The 24,563-nt window shown below is 51.8% G+C and overlaps 1 protein-coding gene across 9 annotated transcripts in view; it reads right to left on the bottom strand.

Moving 5' to 3' along the window:
- Positions 1-24,563, bottom strand: part of PEBP4 (phosphatidylethanolamine binding protein 4) — a 169,506-nt gene that overhangs the window by 16,094 nt on the left and 128,849 nt on the right. For all 9 annotated transcript variants that reach the window (XM_025210355.1, XM_025210358.1, XM_025210356.1 and 6 more), the window contains exons 5-6: positions 6,811-6,856; positions 2,567-2,683 (exon numbers count right to left, since the gene is read on the bottom strand). In XM_025210355.1, the coding sequence (XP_025066140.1) occupies positions 2,567-2,683; positions 6,811-6,856 (163 nt within the window). The remainder of the gene's footprint in view (positions 1-2,566; positions 2,684-6,810; positions 6,857-24,563) is intronic.

Here is a 24,563-nt window from a genome sequence, read left to right on the forward strand (position 1 = left end):
CAGTCTTCCTGCGTGCCACCCCGGGGCATTCCTGAAGCCCCTGCTCTACTCGCCTCCATCTCCTGTGAGACGCAGCCTTTCTCTGCTGGGAGCTGGGCTGCGTCTCCCCTGGGGAGGACGTGCCTGGCGGGGCGGAATCAGGGTTTGTGAGCATTGTTTGCAGGCTGTTTGTGCAATTCCATTGCCAAACCTCATTAGTTCTGATCTTTATCTTGCCACTTGATATGCAGAATAGCTCCGAGGTGTCGCTGACGAAACTCCTGCAACTCAGGGATGTGCCGGCAAGGACTTGTCCTGGTTTCACAGCCACGGAGGCCTCTCCACTATCCTAGGGATTCTGCACAGCCCTGCCATGTGCTTCCTTGTCACAATGGTTGCTCAGACCTCCCAGCCTGGCAGCTGCCCCCCTACCCCTCTGGCCAGGGATCCTTCCATGGCAGTGCACCAGCTTGGGCCAAATCGTCTTCCTGTGGGGAATCTGCTTCAGTGCCGTGACACCTGCAATCGGTTCTTTGTCTAAGGAAGCTTTTATCATCCCTGCTTAATATTGAAATCTGCATTACTGATGGCTTGGGTTGGGCCATACTGGCTGGAGGGCTGCATGGGTGAATACTGAACATGTACCCCCAGGGGAGTGGACTCTCTCTCCTACCTACCTGCACTGCCCCAAAGAGCTGATGGTGTACTGTGCAAAAACAAGCAAGTGCATGAAAGACATGGGCCAGGCAGCAGTTGGGAAGCCAGGGTAACAGACACACATGAGCTGAGGTGCATCCTGTCAGGACGTGTCTGGGATGATGGGTCAGGAACAGCACATCCTGCAACTGTTCAGGGGATTGGAGTAGGTAGCCCCCAAGGTCCTCTCCAACCCCATGATTTCAGGATTTGCATGGCTGAGTGTGCTCCCCAGCCCAACCTGCTGGAGGGGGCAATATTCCCCACCTTGGAGGGTTTCTGTTGATCACCCTCCCTGCTTCCTTTTGGCCCACAATGTTTTATTCTTCCTGTGAACCACTGTCCAGCTGCCCAGTAGCCACCAGCTCCAGCAGTGGCTCTGGCGAGAGCCCTGCTCTAGGCTTCTTCACCCTCCCCATTGGCTTTACCCTATTTCAGCACAGCTCCTTCCCTCCATCAGCTCCAGGTATCTGCTCTGCAGCAAAGTGTGGTCACAGCACGGATAGGCACAGGGGTACCCCCCACACACACCCACACACCATCATACATGCTCACTTCATTCCCTGCAATTTTTTTTTTTTGGAAAAACACTTCCTCCCCTGGAGAGGATGAAGCTGAAGCACAGCTCTGGGAATCAGGACTCCCAGGTTCTCTCTACAGCTCTGCAGCAGACATGGTCCAACCTTGGGCAAGTGATTTTACCTGTCTAGGCCTCAGTTACTGCATCCGTATAATGGGGACAGATAACACATCTCTTAGGAGTGGGTTTGAGACTAAACCAATGGCTGTTTGCAAAGCACTTTAGGGTTGTTGTATGGAGCCTACCAGACAAAAGCAAGGGATGTGGATTCTCCCAGCAGTGACCTGGCAAAAATGTCTTCACCGCCTGCCTGATCTTGCATCATTGCATGGCAAGTTATTCGTGTTAAGAACATCTATGCCAGATCTAGTTTGCAATCTCCTTGGGATGGAGACGGTGTGTGATGCATACCTGGCACACTGTCAACACTCGGAAAATAAATAGCAATAAAATATATTACTACGTGAAATTACTCTGCCTGCCCTTTCCAAGGGATAACAGCTGACTCCACAAAGCTTACCATGTTCTAGCACAGGTGAGCAAGCTCATGTTACTGTTTTAAACCATGCAGCTTGAGTCAAACAGTAGGATATGTGACCTAGCGTATCTATACACACTGCTACATGGCTACTAGTGCAGAGCTTGGCAGCACGCACAGGGGAAAAACTGCCAGAACCCCACAGGGACCAGAAACAAAACCGTGGGGATGGGGAGAGGTTCTCCTTGTGTGGGGGAGAGGTGATGTGATGGGGCAAGCTCACCCCAGGTGCAAGCCTGCTGAGTTTAATGGGACTGCACCAAGAAGGGGTCACTCGCTCCAGGCATCTCATTCCACATCCTGACATCAGCAGGATCTGATCAACAGCACCCAAGGGGTAGGGCCCATAAGACTGGGCTCTTAGGACAAGCAAACCGCCTGCTTGTGGTTGTCCAACTCAGGTATTTAGAGGGTAGACAAAAGATGTGATACACTTCACACACTCACAGAGGGGTTTTCTCTATCCGCTCACAGCAGCCCAAGAAACCACCTTAGCACAGCCCAGCCCAGCGAGAAAAGCCAGCTTGTGTGCCAGCACAAGCAGGAGCTGCAGAAGGCTGCTGCGCTTGCCCACTGCAGAGTGAGTAGGTAGCTGTGCCCTGGGCTGGGGTCCATTTCTAATGGGATCCTGGCGGCTTCCTGGCATGGAAACTTCACTGCACTGAGGCAGGAAGCCGCGAAACATGGAGACATGAAGTGACTGTGCTGATCATCCTGGTGGAGAGAGACCACGAGGGCAACAGCAGAGAGCGAAAAACTTGGCTGTCTCTTACCCAAGGATGCTGCTTCCTCTGGACTGAGGGAGATGGCCTCATAAGCTGGCTGTTCATACAGGCGGAACTGATAGCGATGGTAGCCACTTCGGGATGGAGGCGTGGGGCGGACGTAGTCTGGGTGCAGAAAACACACTGGGTCAATCTAGCGCAGTGATTCTCAACCAACGTGCTGGGGCACCCTGGGGTGCCTTGAGATCCTTTCAAGGGTGCCATGCAATGCTAGCACTGTTAGGTGTGCAAACCTGGTTCATAAGAGGAACCCAGAGATTTGAGACAGGAATCCACAGTGTAAAACATTTTGACCTGCTGTGATCCTTTTTTAGTTCTTTGCAACAGATGAACTGATCGCTTATAGAGTCAAAACCTGGGTGAATACTAAGAGCTGGTGTTTTCTGAGGGGTGCTTCCACTCTAACAAGGCTGAGCCATGGGTGTAGCGAATGAACCAAACAGCAGCGCAGTGGTGTGCTAAGGTGCGACTGACTTGCTGCTGGAGTTAACTAGGGAACCCACCCTGAGCTTCAGCAATACCTCAGCCCCCTACTACAAATGACCCCCCTCACTCCCTGCCTCCCCCTCTGCTTTGCCTTAGTGGTCACTGCATTTTTGAGACCTCGGTGCAGCTCCTCACTACCCAGTCCCTGAGACAGCATTTCTCTGGCTGCTCCAGAGCAGTGGGACCCTGTGGGCCAATGCAAGGGGAGCCAAGTCAACTGGTCTGCAATCAGGCTCTTCCATTTCTCCATGGCCAACACAGCTTTGGTTCCCATTCCCAGGTCTCATGGTGGGTATGGAGCGAGGGGCGAGGGCCAGGACAGCCCCTGCCCTGCTTGGGTCCACAGAGGCAACTGGTCATTAAAAACAGAGCTGAAGGACATTAGAGCTGCAAAGCTCAGGTGTTTCACTGCCACGCACACTGTGTGCATCCCCTGTGCTCCCTCCCCAGCTCCCAGCCTCCTTCCCTCCTTCCCCCAGCCCATCCCTCTCTTTATTGCCAACTGGCTGGGCCCCTCTGGAGTCTCGCCATATGCCTGCAAGCAAACTCTTGTTTTCCCTCTCCTGAAACAACCTTCTCCCGACCCCTCCTGCTTCTCCAGCCACCGCCCTCACTCCCTCCTTCCCTGTTATCATCCAAGCCCTCCAGCACTCTGTTCCTGAGGGCCCCACATTCATATTCCCTCTCCGTGCTTTCACACTGCCTTGCTTTGGCCCCTGGATCTCTTCAGTCCCATCCCCTACTATCAGACCTATGACCTCTTCCATGCTGTCCATGGCTCCCAAGAACAGCTTCCTTCATCCCAGGATCCTTCCCCGGAGCCTCCCTCTTACACCTGCTCTGTTGGCTCCTGCTCTGCTCTGAGTGCAAACCCCTCGGGGCAGGGACCATGCCGTAACCTGCACAGCTGGAATGTGGTGCACACCTATGGCACTTGAGAAAGAATCACCTTTTCCTTGCAAACTGCACCTCACCAATCTCTCTTTTTAACCACTTCCATCTCAGACCAGAGTGTACCGGGAATACTGGGCAGCAGGGTTCTGGTCCTACAACACAAGAAGCAGGCTGCTTTACCCTATTCACCCTATTCAGCATTGCTTTAGGTGCTGTTGCTGCTCAGTCGGTGACCCAGTTCCCCACTGGTGGTGCACCGTAAGCGTTCTGCCGGAGGGAGAGGACAGTATCCTAGGACTAATATAGGACACTTGGACTCTAAAAATGGGGGTTCAGGCCCAACTCCCTGTGAATCTCACGCTCTCTGCGCCTTGGTGGAATGGGGGAAGGAGCCAGTCTCTCAGCCTCTGTTTGCTTAGTTTGAACTTTAAATCCCTTGGGGAAGGGACTGTCTCTGTGTCCATGTAGTGCCTGATGCAACCAGGTCTGCTACACAGAATCCCCTCCTGCAACCACGGGCAGAATCAGGTGAAAAGCATCCGAGGAGCGAGACACAGTCTTCCAGGTTAGGGCCAAAGCCAACAGGTGCTTTAACAAGGCCACTGACTTTCAGTGTATAAGATCCTCTGTTCCACCAAGATCAAGCCTTTCTCCTAACATGATAACAGTCATCTGTCCCATACCTCAATACACAGGGACTTGGTGTTTCAGTAAAACCAGCTGTTCCCTGATCAGGAAGCTGTGCTGAGCGGAGCAGGGCAGAGCATCTCCTAATAAAACAGGTTAACCTGAGTGGCAGGAGGGCTAGTTTCCCACTGACAGCAGCAGCTTCATGCCCCGTTCTCATGCTTCGGGGCATTGGCTGATTGCTGCTGGGGTCAGGCAGGAATGTCACACACGTGCACCCAGTGCTGTGCAGATCACCGTGCAATTGGCCAGCTGTACACTAGCTAGTTGAGCCTTTTTTTAGTTTTCCCCTCCAGCGTCACGTCTTGGCCATGGCAAGGAGGAGGCTAGAGAGAGCTGGCCCAGAGCACAGCTAGAGAGGCTCCTTGCTGCATGGTTTGGATCCAGGTCCCTCTCCAAAACTGTGGGGCCTGGATCTCATGTCTGCTCAGGTGTTTGCAGTGCAGGAAACGGGCAGGACGTGGAAGGCACAGCCCCGTCCCTGAATCTTGAGGGTCAGCGGGGTATCTCTTCATGTGAAATGCTGCTGCATTGCTAGTGTCTCTTTGACAGCTCCCCTTCTCAGCATGCGTGCAAAAGGGAGCCTAATCATATGCAAAACGATTATGTATGCAGATGTTCCCTAACTGCTAAAGCCCCAACTTAGCTGGAAGGGGCGCTTCATATTTGATTTGGGGGAAAAGGATGTGATGTGAAGGGAAGAGGAGTGGAAATTCCTCCAGGACCCAGTCACATTAAGCCGTGCAATCAGAAGGGGGGAAAAAAAATCACAGCTCCACCTTGGAGCACTAGAGTCATTTACAAACTAGCCTCATCCCTGACGCTGGAAAGTCTCTCTCACAATTCTGCTCAGCAAGGAGCAGTGGGACTGGCCTGGTCACTTGGGACCCAACCCTATGCATCTTTACCTAGAGTTCCCTTCCTCCCATCTGTGCACGGCTATGCAAGGCTGAGCTCCTTGAATTTCCAAGCCCTTGGAGTCAGGGACAGATGGTCACAAGAGCCCAGTATCGTGGGCACACATTGAGAGCTAGAGAAACTCTGTCCAGAGCAGGACCCTGGCACTGAGGGTCTCTTCAGCAGCTGGTTAGTTTGCCCTGAATGTAGCTCAAGTGCAAATTAAGCAACAGACATTGGGGAGGCAGGGGTTGGGGAACGCTCTGGCTGCCTTGCATTGAGAAAAAGTTTGCAATGCTGGAAACACCTCCTCATTTTCCTGTATTAGCTAAACAAGAGATCGGTATCAGAAAGCAGCCTGTTGTCTGGTTAGAATGTGAAACTGCTCCTCCTCGCTGCAGTTCCGGCTCTGAGGCTGCCGTCAGGGCCTGCAAAGTGGGGAATCCCTCGCTATTTACATCTTTCCATGTGTTTACTGAATGCAAATCGGAATGTGCAAGTGGTCTGCGTGTGTGTCTGTATGCGTGTGTGTGCGCGTGCGTGGGCAGAGGGGGTATTTTTAAATCCTCTTCACTAACCGTCCCTCTCTTTGCAACAAAACCCATGGCTCTGAGATCCCAAAGCGAGAGAGAACGGTCCCTTTCCGTTGCATCCAGTGCCAGCCCAAGCGGCACCAGGGGCTGGGTTCCCGCACTCAGTGTCCTGTTCAGCCGCCCCTTTGTAAGAGGGTCAGGCATTGCAGTGGTGAGTGACAGGTGTGTTCCCAGTGAAGTTGAAATGACTGGGCGTGGACCAAGCTGCTGTACAGGCCTCCTAGGGAAAGGGCAGCGGGTTCTGATTTGAAGGGATGGGGTGAGATCCCTGCTCCTACCCAGCCCTTCCCCTCACGGGGCTCTGTATAGCCCTGCAAAGCTCTGCAGTTGCTCAGCGCCCACTTCTTGGCTTCCGTCCACCATCCGCTTAAGGCAGTTGCCGTCCTTGCTGCTAGGAAGAGCTGGACCCATTGGATTTGCTTCTCCATGGGCCAGAACCTCCCCTGTTGAGCAACACTGAGTAAGTGCCCAGGGGCTGGGCCTCGCTGCCCTTGGACGCTCGCTCAGCCTCCTCTGAGTCAAGAAACAACAGATCACAACTGAATCGGCACTGAGCGCTCCCACACAGCACAAGGCAATGCCCCTAAGCCACCCTTTTGCATCCCAATGGCAGCAGCTGTGTAATAATGTGGGCCAGAGATCCCAGGAGGACAAGGCAGTAATTTCACTGCTTACCTGTTAGCACATGGCCTTTCAGACGTCCAGCCCTCAGATCAGAGCCCTGGAACGACAGAATAGGAGAGGTTAGTTCAGGGGCAGCCAGAGCACACAGTGCCCAGCTGGGACCTAATTACTTCCACAGTGCTAGGGAGGAGCAGGGCCCCCATCGTCCCAAAGGGCACGCAGAACTGCACGGACACAGAAACACCTGGATGGAAGGGACCCCAGGAGTCATCCACGCCAACCCCCTGCACAAATGCAGAAATGCTGCTTCTACACTACCCCGTCCAATGCTTATCCAGCCACCTCCTGGGTTACGCGGAGGGAATAGACAAAAGGTGGGGATGGGCATGGAGGTGGGGGAGGAGAAGGTAACCCTAGAGCAATCAAGCTATGGTACAGCAATCAGAGGTCCTAACTCTGGATAGAAGTAGCAAACACCCCATCTGGGGAGCAGCCTAATGACCCCAGGAGCAATTAAGGTGCCTGACTTGCAAGGAACTCTGTGCAGTTATCTTTGGAAACTGGCCCCCAAAGAGGTTTGCTCCGGCTCAGGGCAGCGGGCTGCAGCCTCTTGGCACAGAGCGGCCTGCCCTGACTCAAGGCTGGAAGTTGCCGGAGTTCAATAAGTTTCCTTCACCACCTCCAACCCTCCCCTGACACGCTTCTGCGGCGAGCTGGGAGGCGTGGGGACACGGTGCGTCAGGGCCGATGCTTTGCTTGCTAATTTAGACTGTAAATATGTCACAGACTTTGTGTGCCACAGCCAGCGCATTGTAGAGTCCCCCTGAATCACAGGCTGCGCTGTCAGCACACTCTTGAAGCCAGCACACAGGCACTGTCAGACAGATCACGTCGGACCTGTTATCTGGGCCGCGGGATGCTGGGAAAGCTACAAAAGCTCTCTCTGAAAGCCCCAGCACCACCCTGTGCAGAGGTATTCAGGCAGGGGCTAATTAACATCCCTGCCAAGGCGGGAAGGTCATGGTGTCTTTGGGAAGCACGGGGGTTGGAGCATGGAGTAGGATGGCAAAGCCGCCAAGATACCAACCAGCTTGACAGATGTAATTTACAGCTGTTGGACCACATCCTCAGTGGGCTCAAACTGTTGTTTCTCCACCAGCATCCATGCGTCTGCACAGGTTTACACCAGCCAGGGACGTGGCTTGCTGTATTTTAATTACCAGGACAAAATCCAGCTGGGATGAAATCACATTGTCCTGGGAAACGGGGACTGATACTGATGGGTGGAGAGTATCAGGCATCAGGCCTTGACTAGGGCTATGTAAGCGTCCCGTGGCAGTGGTATCAGGGCACCTCAATCTTGACTGGGTCTTGCCATGACCCCTGCCCAGCTCTGTCATTGCACCTCAACTCTGACTGGCAGCAGCTATAGTTATTCCAGTTTCCTCCCCCACCCAAGTCTGCTAATGCACATACACTCACCTCTGTTGTAGCACCCATTATTCCACTCCTGCCCACACACACCCAGCTCTGCCAATGCACCTCAGTCCTAACCTGCCCAGCCATTACCTGTTACTACCCATGAAAGGAGCATCAGATAACTGCAAACACAAACAACGGTGAATGCATCTGACTCCCAGCACTTCTGGATCCAGGTTTCGCCCTTTCCAAAAATAACAGGCCACTTTCTTGACTGAATCACTAGTAATGAGAACATAAGCCCAGAGGCCTGTTGCATTGTCAGCTGGGTGCTGAGACAAAACAGCCTCTGAATATCTGTGTATTGACTGCAAAACCCTCACGAAATTTTACCAGCCCAGGCAAAAAAATATCTTTACCCACCTTTTCCATCACAACAATGGCAAAAATTCCAGTGACTAAGATTTTCAGAAGTCACCGGTGACTTTGGGTGCCTGCATTTTGAGAGGGCGGGTGCTCTATGTTTCTAAACACCTCTTTGGGGTGGGGCAAGCTGGATCCCCCCCCCCCAACACAGAAATGCCCCAATCTGAGCCAATTTTCTACTGGCCATGGGAAGGGAAGAACTGAGGAGCTTACAGGCGAGGGGAGCTCAATGTGCAGAGCAGCCTGTTCGAAAAGCACAGCGGGCTGATGCCACCTGATGCAAGAAGCATTTCTTTGAGGACTGGGATCCTGCCTGGATTTGTTCAGCCTCTTGGATAATTGTTCCTGCAAAGTCTTTTCTGGTTCCAGCCAGGACCTCAAGGATGGTTGAACAGTTAGTCTAAGCACCACGTGGAAATTCTGACTTCTTTTTTTTTAATGCTCTGAATGGACATTAAAAGGCCCCACGCTCTTTATTTAAGTGAACTATGGCTGACTTCAGGAAAGAACTAACCTTCCTGGCTCTTGGGTCGGCGAGCTGCTCAAGCGAGGCCATATGGAGCTGCGCGCTCGGTCAGGACACAGCGTACCTGTGGCTCGTTGCCTGTGTGCAGAGGGTGGAGAGGGTCAGCGTGCAGCAGGGGCAAGCTGGGGTTGACAACAGTTGCCCAGGGCTGCGTAGGTCTCCTGAGGGAATGAGAGTCCCTGCCAATGGTGCTTTCCAAAGGGCGGGCTGGCAGCAGGGCCGTTACACTGAACAAAGGGATGACAGCGGCCAAGAACAGATAGAAGGAGAAGTTTGGATCAGAAGCTCATTTGAACATATGGCCCCTCCCTGTGCACGGCTGGGACAGTCTCCAACCACCATTACTCAGGGCTTGGTCTACAAAGCCAAAGACTGAGGCCTCTTTATGTTTCGCAGGAGGGTGGGTCTCCAGGACCCGGACCCAGGGGACCTGGGTTCTATTCCTGGATCTGCCCCGGGGTGCGGTACAAAGAGTGGGCTGGCCTCCCTACGCCTCAGCCTTTCCCTGTCAGTAGCAGGGTGAGGCTGCAGGCCACGCTGCTGACCCAGAAGCACGGCAGCATCCTCACATGCCCAGTCAGAGGAAGGGGATGAGGACCAGGGCCCGTAACAGGAAGAGAGTGGGAAGTGATGGAGTTAGTGGGCAGCGGAGGGCAGTCTAAAACAGCTGCATGTTATCAAAGAGAGCAGGGAACAGGCAAGACTTCAGGGCCAGGGAGAGGGAGCACGTTCTGCTCTCTGCTGCCCCAATGTCTAATCAGGGCAAGCCGCTGGAATCGCTCCAGGTTTACACTGCTGAGACAGAGAGCAGGCTCTGGCCCTGGGTTTCTCACGGCTGCGTGGGGTAGCTGTGAGCATCTCCCTCTGATTCTGGGCTTGGCTGCCTCCTCATATGGAAACAGGCAGCCTGGATTAGCTGCTGGGGGGCCTTCTTGATGACTCTGCTGAGCCGTGCCTGCATCTGGGGTCGAACCCAGCCCTGCTTGCCCTCTGGACCTTTCATTAGCTGGGCTGCTTGGCTGGCTGGCTGCCTGGGGTGGGGGTGGGATGCTTGCATTCTCTTGGAGAAGGTCGAGAGAGTCAACTCCAGCCTTTTCAGCCCCCTGAGGATGACAGACCCCCCTTTAGATCCTCCACCGCTGGATGAATGGGGTCCCTGCGATGACACAAACTGCTTCCTCATTCCACTTCAATTACTGACTGCAAACTGCACGCCCACTGTGGAATCAGTGAGGGCCTGGTTGCTGGCTCCTGCTGACCCAGCTGGAGCGCTGGGGTCAACAGCACATTTCAGCGAGTGCGGGAGAGATGATTTAATCTCTTCACCCACCTCTCCCCATGTGTCGGGAGGAATAAATCACATTAACCCCCATTCCTCACTTGGCCTGGGGGAGATGGCTTCTCCCCAGGTGCTAACTTGGGAAGAAATTCTGGGTGCTTCTCCACTGCCCTGGTAGGCAGTGGAGTTGCTGGCAGGTGAAGGCTGTGGCTTGAAAGCTGTCAGCTGACAGTACCAGATGATGAAGGGCTCACCGCACAAAAGGCAGCAGCACCTCAGCGCAGCAGTAATCCCTTCCTTTTTTCAATTAGCAAAAGGGTGAGTGGCTAGACGGCACCAGCTGTTCCCTGGAGGGCCAGCGGGATCTTCCACAGCTTTACGCTTTGAGCCTCCAGCACAAGGACTCGGGAGTATTCAGATTAACCAGGCAGGCAGGGTTTGATCCACTGCTATGCTGGCTCATGCCTCTTGCCTTACACCTGTGCAGGGGAGGTGAGAACCGCTGGCGTTCTGCTGGTCTGGTGCATATTGAACTTGGCACCGTAAGTGGCTTCACAAGGGGGTGGCACAAGAAAATCGGAGCCTGCTGTCCGGGTGGGAGGGAAGGGGTCTAGCAGGCTTAGGACCTGAGTGAGAGGAGCCCTGGGTTCGGGTCTAGCCTCTACTGCCCATAGGCTGCAGGCAAGTGGCCCACCTGCCCATGGAAGAGGGTTGTAGCAGGCCTTATTTCCCAACCGGGCCTCTCCCTCTTGGAGGCTGGGAGAGCTGATAGCAGCTGATTTCTGCAGCGGACTCAATAGGGCCTAAGTCACAGCTGAACAGTGCACCCCTTCCCCAGCATGCCTGCATACCTCGAGTAGCAACTGGAGCCAGGAAGGTTATTTCCCAGCTCTCTGGGAACTGAGGACGGATTTGCTGTGGCAGGTGGTGACAGAAAGGTGCTGACTTTGGCTCTTTGGAGGGTGTTATCGAGGGATGGGTCAGAGACACCACATGACAGCAGGCTCTGATCAGGCACCAAAATCCCCCAGACTTGGGGATGGTTCAAGCCTGTCTGTGGCCCAGACAGCGGAGATGTGTGGGTTCTTAACGGGCTGCCCCAGCTGTCGTCCTGGCAAGGGACTCTTCAAAGATGGGCCGGGAGAAGGGCAGAGGCACAGCGCCAGCTGCAGAGGAAGGGCACTGGTGTGGCGGTGCCACCTGGGAGGTGCCGATGTCGGTTTAATAGCCCTGTTGTCAGCCTGTCCGCTCGGAGGCTACTCAGCTGCAGCTGCCCGCGGAGCGCTGAATACTGTCTTGTGGCCTCTGTGCATCCCTAGCACGAGCTGAGCTAATGGGCACTGATGTGCTGCCACGTTTATTAATGCCCTTTTATGAGAGCATTAATATTGCTTAATGACACCATTGGAGCTTAACATCCTCCTGTGTTTTTTTTTTTCTCCCAAGGCTGGGGGGTGGCGGGTAGGACTTGGAACAGGAGAACGAGAAATTCCTACCCTCCTTTCGGCTGAGGCTGCAGTGCCAAGAGAATGAGGGACATGGGCAAAGCTGTCCTGGTGCCCCAAGGGGTATTCACTCTCTGCCACTGCACTTAGGCTCCCCAGCCAAGAACAGAGTGAACAATCCAGGGCTCGCGACCTAGGTGTAGGATTTGAGTGAGGGATAATGGGGCTCAGGGCATGGGTGTGATTTCACAGATGCCAGGCAGGGCCAGAGTTTTGAGAGGGCTGGCTTCTTGGGAACCCCTGCCCCTGAGCATCTCTGAGCTGCTGGAAAATGTGGCCCTTACAGACACTGAGATCCTGGGAGGACTTTGTGCCCTGCCCTGAGTGCTCAGCCTTGGAAAACCTGACTCTGAGTTCTGCGCACCATCTCTCCGTGACTCCTCTCACTGCCCTGACGATAATCCTTTTTGTGCCCATCTTGCTTTTTTCACTGCAGGCATTTTTGGAGCAGGTACCATCTCTTACCACATGCTCACACAGCACTGAGCACCACCTGGGACAGGCCAGGCATTAGCTGTAACACAAATAGCCATTGGGTGCCCTCTGTGCTAGGGGCTGTACAAACTTACAGCAAAGGAGAAGTGTTGCCAGCGCAAAGACTTCCAAGTGTCCCTCAATGCTCCAGAAGGGAAGCGAGAGGTGCTGACACAGCACGTTTATGGAAGACGCGCTGTACTGCAATGCTTGGACACAGCTCCCAAGGCAGGCCGGGAGTTGGCTGCGACTCCTGGATAAAATGAATGAACAAAGCGAAACGCCCTCCCAAGTTTCCAGAACTCCTCTGCATGGCAGGAGCCCAGAGTGTCATCTGGAGCATCTCCCCATCGTGCAGAAGGGCATGGACTGCTGCAGCCGGTTGCAATGCAGCCAGGCACTGACCTGGGGACTGCAGGGGGAGAGAGCCAGGGCTCTGAGGTAGGTCGGCCCCATCCTTCATGGGGCCTGCTCCAAGTTCAAAGGAGAAAAAAAAAAGGGGGGGGGGGGGGGGGGGAGGGATGAGTCCCATTTTGTTTCCCCCTTGATCAATCTATAGACTGTGTCTGAGGAAGGGGAGCAGGGCTAGGAAGGGGAGCAGCAGGAAGAGAGAGAGAAGGAGAGAGAGAAATTTGCTAAGGCAGGGAGTCAGGGCTCGGGAAAGTGGGTGTGGGAATGAACACAATAGCTGGCAGCACTCCAGGATAAACAGATGACTGACCGGACTGGGGTTTGTGAATAGGAACAGCTCTGGCTTGTTATTCACTCTGAGATGAGATAGATGTCCTTCCTCCTCCCCCAGCCCGCCCCGAGCCCCCAGCTGGGACACCCAGTACACGAGCCGTGCGCTTTGCTAGCAGGGCCAGCCGGAGGGAGCGCTCCTGCTTGGCCTGCAGGGCAAAGTGCCTCTGGCACAGCTGGGCTCTGTGCTGGGGCGGGAGACAGCCGGCGCTGTTCCTGCAGCAGGCCCATACGATTAAAGAACAATTAGTAAACGGGGGAAGTTAATCCCCATACAAACAAGGTGCCTCCCGCACTGAGTGCTTGGGGCACCCTAGCCTGACAGAAGAAGGCAGCTTCAGAGCTGGTGCAGCCAGGAGCCCAGATGTATTATAGTCTCTTGCTCTCTGGGATCTTTTTAACCATGCCAGGATTGATGGACTGCCTCTCATGAGCTCGGGGGAAATACCAATCAGGGGCGAACCAGCCCAGGTGGAATAAGAGCCAGCCCCTTTTCCAAACAAATCACAGGCTCAAAAACTGCAGTGAAAAAAAAAGGGGTGGTGGGGGAGGAATTGTAAGTCTCAGGGTACATCTACCTGCCTGCTGCCTTCCCCCTTCCCGGCAGCTGCAGGACACCTGCCTTCTATGACCGCAGTATCCTGAGGCAGGAGATATTCCTATCTACTTTTATTCACTGCCATAATCGGGCACTGATGCTGATCACAGACGGTGGGTGCTCCTGTAATGTAAATACTAGATAATAATAACCTGTTATTTCCAGTCCTGATAATTTCTCTTTTTTCTCCCACTCTGAACTTTCTGGTCCTTCCCCAGGAAGCACTGGAAATAGCATGAGAAAAAAGCCTGCCATAGGGATATTTTCAGCCCAACTTGGTTCTGCACAAGAGGTCCATTATTGAAATGGGCAGAGCTCAAACCATAGCTCTGAATGCTCCCGAGCGTCAGACTTTCAAACTCCAGAGGCGACTTTGGGCTTTGTGATTTGAGCCTGTTTCTAGTTCAGATCAAGTCACAGCATTAAGACACAGGGAAGAGAGAAAGGAGTGGGGGAACAATAAAAGTAGTGGTACTCTTCTTCCAAGCCTTGGCCAGAAATCAAGCCCCACCCACAAAAAAAATGAACCCTGCCCTTCCGGAGATGCGAAAATGGGTCACCACTCCCAATAGGCCTGCATCTAATGAAGATCCCTCGCCTTTCTCAAGTTCTTCCATCAGCAGATAAATGGTAACAGCATCAACGTGGAAGCGATGTTGACTTCCAAACCAACCCCACTTCCAAATGAGGGGGAACAGACCACAGCTGTCTGGGCTATTGTTTCAGGCTCGCTGCAGACTCAGGCACAGCACACTGTGGCGGTTGCTCCTGGGTCATATTTTTAACGTTTCCCTTTCGATCACAAAGTTTAGAAGCTTGATTTAGGCAAAACGTGCCTCCGTGAAATGGTACCTGCTTCCTGAATTGCAGCAACCGGGGAGCCTTGTGGTTGCACACTTTGAAGGTCACTATTGCTCCTACACAGACATTTCCCAGAGCTGAGCCCCAAGCGCCTTTCCACATGCATGGAAACAATGCTTAAGTTCCAGATCTCCCAGAGTCTTCATTTCTCGAGCCGCTGCTAAGCTCTTACATTGTAAAAGTGAAATAAAGGGATATCCCAGTGGTAAGCCACTAAGCTCGATAATTGCAGGGATATGCCACCAGTCTGCACAGAGGTTCCTGCAGCAGCTGATCATGGGACTCTCCTGCTTTCAGACCTTCTGCACTTCTAACACCTATCCAGCTGACCAGACCTGGAGCCCCAGAGATGTCCTTACAGCTGAGTGTCACCAAGAGCTTCCTAAGCATTTATATGGTAAGCTGCAGGACTGTCCCACCCGCGGCCCAACTGCTTGCAGTGGGCTTATTTTAGAGATTTGGGAAACTGAGGCACGGTGTGCAAAAATGACCTGGCCAAGGTCATACAGAAAGGTTGTGGTGGAGCCAGGAAGAGAACACAGGCATCCTGACTGCCTGCTCTCACCACCAGACCACATTTCAATCTCGAGTCAGGAGGAGAACCCAGGAGTCCTGCCCCTTGGTTCAATTACAGCATGCGCTGCCTCTCGCAAGACCATAACTCCAGAGCTTCCTGCAGGATCTGGAAGTCATCTGATGCATTTGCTAGCTTGATCGGATTGCACAGCTCCATTTCCTGCATCATGCCAGAGGGGAGTGACCAACACCCTGGGTCCAGCTGGCCCAGCTGGGAGCTTTTCACTGGCGCCCTCAGTCAGCTGTCCGAGGGTGCCTTTGTCCCTCCCCTAAGTCTCCTTGGGTGGCTGGTCCCTCCCATCATGGCTCCAGACTGCTTGCCAGTACTATAGACCCTGCCGCTTGCCCAGAGGCGGCACATAAATGGTCCCTTTGGACTGGGGATGATACGGCTGGATGTGGGAATTGCATACAGATGCTCTGGTCCCTTCAGATGACTCAGGCCGAACTGGACAGTGAAGCAGAGAGGCGATGTTGAGCAGAGAGAAGGAAAGAAATGTGTGTGAAGAAATCTAGGCAGGCTAAAACACCCTGGAGAGTCTCTTCAAAGGCTGAGCTAATCTGGTGCTGCTGATCCTTCCCCCTTGCAGGCAGGAGGGACTGGCGTTATGATTTCCTGCTGTTCAGACCCTTCTCCTCTGATGCTCCATCGGGAACATGGTGCCTCCCATCTATCAGAAGGCTGAGGGTTCCCCAGGCCTTGGCCAGCGCCTGCGTTGCAGGCAGGCAAGCGCTCCAGCCCTCCCTCATTGCAGAGGAGCTTAGTGGGCAAGACTCCACCCTGCAGAGCAATGTTCAGGCTCAGACAGGGCTGAGCACTCATTTAGGGGCTGGAATATTCTCATCCAAACTCAATGCCCAGCTGCAAACGCCCGATGCTCTGGGGCACTTTGGATGTGAGTCTAAGCCTGGGCTCCACAGCTGCCAGTGATGGGTGGTCCCAGACCCCAATTCTGGGCTCGTGGAATCTCTCTGAGCTCAGCTCCATCTCCAGCTGCAAGCTAAACACCCGTACGCATGCTCAGGTATCACACGGATGTGCACCATATGAATGTCTCCCTTTATGAGCTCTCTAGAAATGCACCCAGACACAGCAACCCCCACTCATGCAATCTGCTGCCAAGTTTGCACCTGGCTGGTACCTGCAGTGTGCAGGTGCTCTGGTCCTGCTCGAGTGCCCTTTGCTCACACCATCCCTGAAAACACATGGAAAGAATTTACTCAAAAACTTTCAAAAAAGGCGTTTCCCCTCCCCTCTCTACTTTCCATCACACATTTTCCCCCCAACTCTTCCACCTCTAACCTACACACACAGGCTTCCAATGGCTTATTCTGATGTGCCGCTAGAGGAACAACACAGCCTCAATAGCCTGATTTGCAAGCCTTTTTTTCAATGGTTGCACTTTCAGGCAATCATCACACCATCAAATGTCCCCTGCAACGCAATTCTGCCACCCTGCCAGCTGCAGTAGGTACTGCCACACAACAATTCATTCAGAGCAGGGCCCCCTCTGTTCAGGTCTGTTCACACCCCAATAAGTATGTGACTTGTTCCCAAACAGCAATCTGTGCCTCTGAGACAGGCAAAGCAGGGAGACGGGGAGGATTATTCCTGCCACTTTTGCAGAGGTGCGGAAGGGTCAAGTGAGTCATCTGCAGCCATGTAGGGTATCCAAGGCAGACCTTGGAGACAAACCCTGATACACTGGATCCCATTTTGGAGCCATCGCCAGGAGACTCCTTCATTTTAGTGCCACTCTCTGTGGGGCAAGAGACAGCACAGCATGACCACGAGGGACAGCTGGGCCCTGCACACCGGTGGCAAGTGAGGCTCATTGCAGCTTCATGCGTGTATTGCATGAGAATCATGATTTCATAACAGTTTGTTAGCACGACAGTTTTAAAGCCTTGTGAAATATTAACTTCTTTGCTAGGCCTTCTGACTGACTCACTCACATGCACACATACCCCCCTATGTAAGGAAACTTCAAACCACTTTCCTTTTCTGGATGCTTCCTATATCACCAATGCATCGTTTTGGCTTGATGAAGCCCCCAAGGGCCCAGAAAGACTGTCCGAGCCACTGTGGTCAGCTTAATACAGCAGAGCTGAACCTGCACAGACGGGGCTCGCTGTACTGCACCTCTGACAGTAGTGACTAGGGACCAGGCAAGCCAGCCCAGAAAAGATCCCGAATTGGGAATGAAAAAACAATGTCTTGGCAGAGTTCCTAGCATAATATTGCGAAAGGCTGTTATGTCGGCAAGTGATAGAAACAAACAGAAACATTGCAGGATTCAATCTCAAACCCGCCACACCTTTCTGCTCGTGCTGGCAATGCTGTTTGTGCAAACAGGCAGCAAGGGAGGGAGACCACTCCCAAATCCCCGCTGGGAGAAGACTGTCCTGTGGAAGCCAAACTCAGGAGGGATCCTCTCCCATCCCTTTACCTGTTCAGTCTGGGGGGACCCAGTGCATGGCCTGTACAGGCAACCGTTCACACAGGCTCTCCGCTAAGGACAAAGACAGTGTTAGGGGAGGGCGTACTGTAGGGGACACAGAGCTAGTGCAGGGTCCAGGGGCATAACAATTACATTGGCATAGGGGTCAAAAATGAACCTCTGCATGGGGCGCCTCCACTGACCAAGGCCCATCTCAGTCTTGTTAGTGCCTCCTGGCTAACAGTTTAACTAGGGGTTAAATCAGTGGAGACAGGAACTGGGACTCTTCAGTCTACTCTGGACCCTGAGAAGGAGTCCTCGTCTAGTGCTCAGAGCAGAATTCGGAGGGGCTAGGCCTTAGGGCACCTGGGCTCTCTCTCTTTTTGGCTCCATAAATGAATATGACCCAGTGCCTGGCCTGGAGTTCAGGATCCTGGGTGCTAACCTGGCTGCATGACCTTAGGCAAATGGTTTGGATTTCACTGGGGGGCGGAGGTGGGCAGACAGCAACATGCGATTTAATTAATGCTATAAAGTACCACGAGGCCTTGGAATGAAACAGATGGAGCAACGGCCTGGAGTCACACGGGAGTCTGCCTGTTGCCGAGCTGGGAATAGAAACCAAAGATCTGAAACATTGCTGCTTGGAAATTTTGTGACTAAATGTTTCTTGGTCGGGAAGGGCCAGGCTGTGCGGGAAGGGGCCCATTTCAATGAACCTTGCCATGGAGCACAGGCCGTTTCCAAATCAGTCTGCCAGGCAGGTTTCTGCTGGGAACCTGTCTGGTTTCCTGCCAGCTCATCCATGTAGCTTATTGATGACCTGCCTGGTGGACTGTTTTGGAGCTGGGGCAACCAGCCAGGGTCAGGGGCCCCAGGATTTCTGGGCTTCCATCCTGCAGAGCTGGGAGCCTCGTGGGATCGAGGATCCTGGCACTGCAGCAGGGAGCCTGGAAGACCTGGGAGCTCTCATGGTTTCTGGGAATAAAAGCCCGGGAAGCCCTGCAAGCCCTGAACCTGGGGTTGCCAGGTGGAACTTCATTTTGAAATTTCCTAAGCAAACCGTTCAATCCACTCCACCGTCTATGCCTCCAGGATGCCTCCCTGCTACTGCCAGAATCCAGCGAGAGCTGACACCTCTCATGATCCAGTGGGGAGTGTCGGTAATCCAAGCCTCAGCTCCCAGAGTCATGGGATGACACAACAATCTGGGCTTTTGTTCAACAAAACCTAATGTCTAGCTTCAGAGGGGACCTTGAAAGATTCAAAACCAGGAAGGGCCCCACCTCACCCTTCGCTGAGTTTCAGGACTTTGCAGAGTCTTAGTGGTGTGACTTGAGTTTTGAATGGAAATAAAAACCAGAAACAAAGGACCAAATGGGTCCTCTTTTACGCTAGCGACGCACCACTCCTGGTTTGCACTACTTGCCCCATGCGGCGGGGGACCAAGCCCTTTGGAGAAGACAGGCGATGCACAGCTGGTTCTGAGTTCTGCAGGGCTGACAAAAGGATCAGACCCAGCTTCTTCCTGGAAACTTGAGAACAACTTTCTGCCTGCCTCTAATTGCTCCAGCACTTTGCTGCATCTTGAGCGAATTGGCTTTAATGAAGGTAAATGACAGGAGATTAATCTGCTGTTCAAGAGCCTCCTGCTCCTCTCTGTAGGGTCTCGCCACGCTCCATTCAGTACTGCATCCTGCCATGGCCAATGCAGCACGCTTATCGTTAACCTATTAGCATGCCAGTGCATCGGCTTAATGGAGTAAAGGGAGAGGGCTGAAGGGCTCCTGGGGAGCCCTGCATTTCCCCGGGCTTTCCCTGGAGACAGCTGTGCCGTTCCACATGACAAGACTGGGGTGGTTTTACAGACCTTTTCGGCTGGTGTTCTTTGTAAGAAGGATTTTCAGAGCAACCTAGAACCTGCCAGGGAGCCTCCTTTAACTACCTGGCTGCTGGTAAGTTGTATGGGACTGCCCTGGACAGACACATGGCTCCACCTACCTCAGTGGTGCTAGGTAGACACATGGAAGGGGTTAAATGGTGTATTTGGTATAAATTAAAGGAGGAAAAAGCCATGCTCAGAACATCAGCCAAGGCATCTGAATTATCTGGGGGTCTCAGTAGGTGAGTGCAGGATGGGAGGCACCTGGAAGGGGCACATTCAGGAGGGGCTGAGCAGCAAGGGGCAGTTTTGTGGGAGCTATGCTAGGTTAGCCCTGCCAGTGACCCATCCTCTAATCTTATGAGGTCTTCAGGCCAACAACTGAACAGAGACATCCCAAATCTGAAGTCACACTCATGGCTACTATGCCAGCCCCATCCACTTGAGAGGAAGTTGTTAAACAGCCCCTGGCTAGACATGCTAGCAGAAATCCCCTCCTGACCTTACTCTTATCAGCAGATACCCTGGAGCATTATATCTGGTTACTCAAATTGTGCCATGAAATGATAAAATCCTTCCCCTATTGGAAAAAAAAACTACCTAGCTGCATCATTTGACTCAATGACCTCTGAGGGCAGTGAACAGCTCAGGCTGACCACAAACAGTGTAAGTTAACAGATCCTTTTATTGTAGGAAGCGGCTGTAACAAAACCTATCGTTAAGGCTGCTTATGTGTACTCACCAAATTTTTAGCTGCCTGCAACTTTCCTAGAGCTTCTTCTTGCTGGCTAAACTTTGGCCTATTTGGTGTCAGTCACGGAGGGATTTGTGCACGTGTAAGTTTAATAATGAGTTTTAGAGCTCATTTACAAGCATAGAAGGTATGAGCCACACTGTATTTTGTACTAGGAAAGTTTGTCTTTAAAAGAGCTGCAACACCTCAGTGAGAGGCAATGGAAATTTGATGGATTTCTACTGCAGTTAGGAAGTAGACTTTTCACTGGCTTGATGAAAATGAGATTTGATATGGCCAAGTTAGAAGCATTTAAAAACTGTGCTTTTAGCATATGCATTGGGCTATGTTAGACCAGCTCTCCCTCAGTCAGTATGCTGATTTCTGCCAAACAGACCGTGCCTCAGAATCCTGGACTATTTCACTACCCAACCTTGTCTCATCTACCTGGTACAGCTGAATCCACTGCTCAATGGACAAACTTGCCCTGGTTTCGCCAGACTGTTGGTCAGGTTTGAAAGAGGTCGGAGCATACAGAAATTAGAAGCTGCATCTGAGTTCATATGCATATATACAAGAGGCAGAATTAATGCCATGCCGGATGCACTAATGTTGTTGTTTCCCGATTTCCGAATGCCTCCTTATTGATCTCTCCATGCAATACACATTTTGTGCTCTACTTTCAGATGCCTATAAGTTCACCTGGTGCTGCCTCCTTCTTGTACTACCAGTTGGGTACTAACAAGAGACCAGTCGTTCAGGCTGTGAAATATTTCTCAACCCAAGCGAATGTTATTTCTGCAACTGATCTTTAAGGATGAGATGACTAACAGTGGAATAGATCAGCATACCCTGATCTCAAAAGCATGCTGCAGGTTATTAGAGCTGCTTCGCAGAGGCATGGGCTGGAAAAAATGCGACCTGCCCAACTTCATCCGGTTAAAAGGCTGTGGTTAGGCTAGTAAAAGAACTCCCCCAAGCTCCGACTCCTAGCCCTGCACCCTAACCGCACCAATGCAATCTCTAGCAAGCTGCCTCTCAGGGATTGGCCTCACAGAGGCATTTGCGCACCAAAGGCTGTTGTTCCTTTGCTGGTGCAGCCCTTGCAGTGCTCTGTGGGCAACATGCATTCCTCTGGTAAGGCAAGGCATGCAGGTAAGCCACAGACTCTGGCTTCTCCCATGCCTTGCAGAGACTATTTATTGTTCTTTCTTACACATTCCTGTGATCAGCAGTTCTGCCAGGCCTGTTAATTATCCGCTTTGCTGTTTAATGTAGCCTCACATGCACAATAAAAACAATGATCTTAACCTGCGTTTATGGAGTGGCTTTTATCCTGAAAGCACTTTATCCTCTGGATATATAGCAACAACAGCCCTGAGCATTTCTACAGCTGGCCCTTGGAGTGTCAGGGCACCCTGCAACTAAAACCCGCAGCAGCATCCCTGTGTGATGGGGATTCACACGAGGCTAAAAAATACATTAGCTGATCAGGATAAGAAGCAAAACAAAAAAATTTTGGTGGGGTGTTAGGGAATGCCAACTCCCCCAGAAATTGCAGGGGAAGCTAAGGAATTAAGGTGTAATCACTTGGCATTCGGGTTTTGGCTAGAAAGCAAGGTCTCTTATGAACCATGGGGGGGAGGGCCTCAAAGGATGGTTTTGGGGACCTGAATTTTAAAACATACCAAAAGATGTTCGGCAGCACAGCATCTCCTAGCACCATGCGAGGTACTGGATACAGCACTTGCAACAGCTCCTAACCTCCAGCAAACATTACTTGCACATCGCACTGGTTCCTTTGAAGAAACTCAGCATCCAAGTACTGGCCAGCTCTTCCCCTGTTTAGCCTCCAGGAACTGGCTGAGATTACAGCCACAGGCTGCAGGATGTCAGGCTGGTATAAACCACTGCTTAAGAGAAAGCTTTAAAAAGATACTCATCTTTATATTCTTAGGGTCATCACATGTGACAGTTTACCCTGATTGCTGTTACAATTATGAGGGTAGCAAGTGCATCTTCTTAATACAGCTTGCCCTTTCCTCTGGATTGTTATAAATAGTGAAAACTACCATAAAAATATATTAAAAAATAAATATCAGGTGCAGTTATAATTTAAATTAATGTTTGTCTGATACACCCTGATGCCCCAGGGAGGGACAGGCTGGAGGTTATTAACTAAATAAAATAAACATAAATCAACTATGAGTTTGGCTCTTAGCAAAATTTTTAATCTAAAGGAATGGGTGTAGTAGAGAATGTGGCACTTAATAACCCAAACATTTCAGAGGTGCAGGCTGCAGAGACAGCAGAGGAGAGTCAATTTAATGCATGCTGCTGCTTTACTGCTGGATTTTTTGAGGCATTTAGGTGACTGAGAAACCCGTGTCCCATTTTGAAATGAGACAGGCACTTTAGGTCAGATTTTCAACGGGAGTTAGGCATCTAACATGAGTTGGCATTTCTGAATATCCCTCGGCAGTGCCCATATACACCCACGGGTGCCTAAATGCCTTTGAAAACCTGGCCATTGGGTCTCAAAGTCAAAGGAACGCAGGCTCCTATGACATGCAAGAGTCAGAGATCATCTCATTCAACCTGCTGTTTTTGGAAAGATCCTCTCTGTCTAACCCTTCCCAGACAAATGCTTGTTTAACCTGCACTTAAAAACTGCCAGTGATGGAGACACTGCAACAGCCTCTCTTATTAATCTACTCCAATGCCTAATCACCTTCACAGCTAAGAAGTTCTCCCTAATTTTCAGTCCAAAGCTCCCTTGTTGCAAATTAAACCCATTACTTCTGGTCTTGCCCCAGTGGACACAGAGAAGAGATGACCCCTATGCTCCTCATGACAACCTTTGTGTATATGAAGTCTCTTAACAAATGCCCCCTCATTCTTCCCTTCTCTATGCTAAATAATGTCACTTCTTCCAACCTCTTCTCAAACGTCATGTTATCTAAACTTCTGTCTATTCTTGTTGTTCTCATCTGGACTCCCTCTAATTTGTCCTCATCCTTCTTAAAGCATGGTACTCAAAACGGGACATAGCAGTACTCCAGGTGAGGCCTCACCAATGCTGCATAGGCTGCAAAAACCACTTCCTTGCCTTGTATATGAAATTCCTATTAATACATGCCGCATGCTGATACCTTTTTTTTTTTTTTTTGCAACCCAGATCCTTTTCTGTAGTCCCATTAGGTGTCTTAGAAAATTTTACCCAAATTTTACTCAAGGAGGAGCATTTTAAAGACATTTTAATAAAAAAGGTGGGAGAATCCAACATGTAGGGCAGGAAACTAGGACTCGGGACTCCTGACTTCTCTTCCTAGGTCTACAACCAACTTACTCCAGGATGGAGCTTCCCTGGGACAAACTCAGAGGTAGTGTGAATTATACTCTGAGGAGGAGATGTGGGGTAGAGCTAGCACAGTGACTGAGCGGAGGGGACAGGCCAAATGTTGTTCTTTGTTTCCATGGTGCAAAACTGCAGTGTTTCCACTGCAGCCAACAGAGCTGCTGCAAATTCATGCCATAGGATGGAGAGTGGGATGTGGTCGGGGGCGTGGAGGTGGGGGGTGATTTTCCCTTACACATTTGCAGACCTGCCTTTTACTTTTTCTGCTGCATCCTTCCCTTCAGGCCTCTCAGCATGTTGCCTGCACCAGGTCAGGATCTGTCTATGTGACAAGGTCATGCCCGTCTCAAGTGAGGAGGGATTTCAAATCCCTTTTGTTCAACTAGTCAAGTCACCGGTATGCATGCTGTCATTGCAGTCAGAACCAGGCTTGCTGTGGGGCCATTTAAAGGGACCAGGAATGGGATTAACATGAACCCAGATACAAACCTATTAAGCAGAACAGGAGCGTCTGCCCCAGGGACTCAGTGAATAAAACCAGCACAATTCTCACTTGTCTTAGACTCCGCTGCTACCACTCCCGGCACCTTCCACTGTACTGCCTGATGTTGGAAACCAGCCCCCTGGGCCTCTACTTCCCCATTTGTAAAAATGAAGGGGATAAATGAGGAATGCAATTAATAACAACAACAACCATGTTGCTAGCAACCTCAGGGGTGTGTTGTGAAGCTCTGTGGATGTGCTGAGCTCCTCGGCTGGCTGGAGTTTATGTCCATGCATGTTGCAATTACAGGATGAGCTGACTATTGAGCTTTGTTCTGCGTGAATCATCGTGACCCACCGCCCTGGTGCTCCCCCTCAGAGCACACAGTCCCCAAAGGGAAGGATTTGGTGTGTGGGTTACATCCCAGATGTGCTTCATATTGAACCTCTCCAGCCGAGTGGGCTGAGCACGGAGGGTCAAAAGGTCCAGAGGAGCGTGTGG

Source organism: Alligator sinensis, unplaced genomic scaffold (genome assembly GCF_000455745.1).
Source record: "Alligator sinensis unplaced genomic scaffold, ASM45574v1 scaffold722_1, whole genome shotgun sequence".
Taxonomy (NCBI): domain Eukaryota; kingdom Metazoa; phylum Chordata; order Crocodylia; family Alligatoridae; genus Alligator; species Alligator sinensis.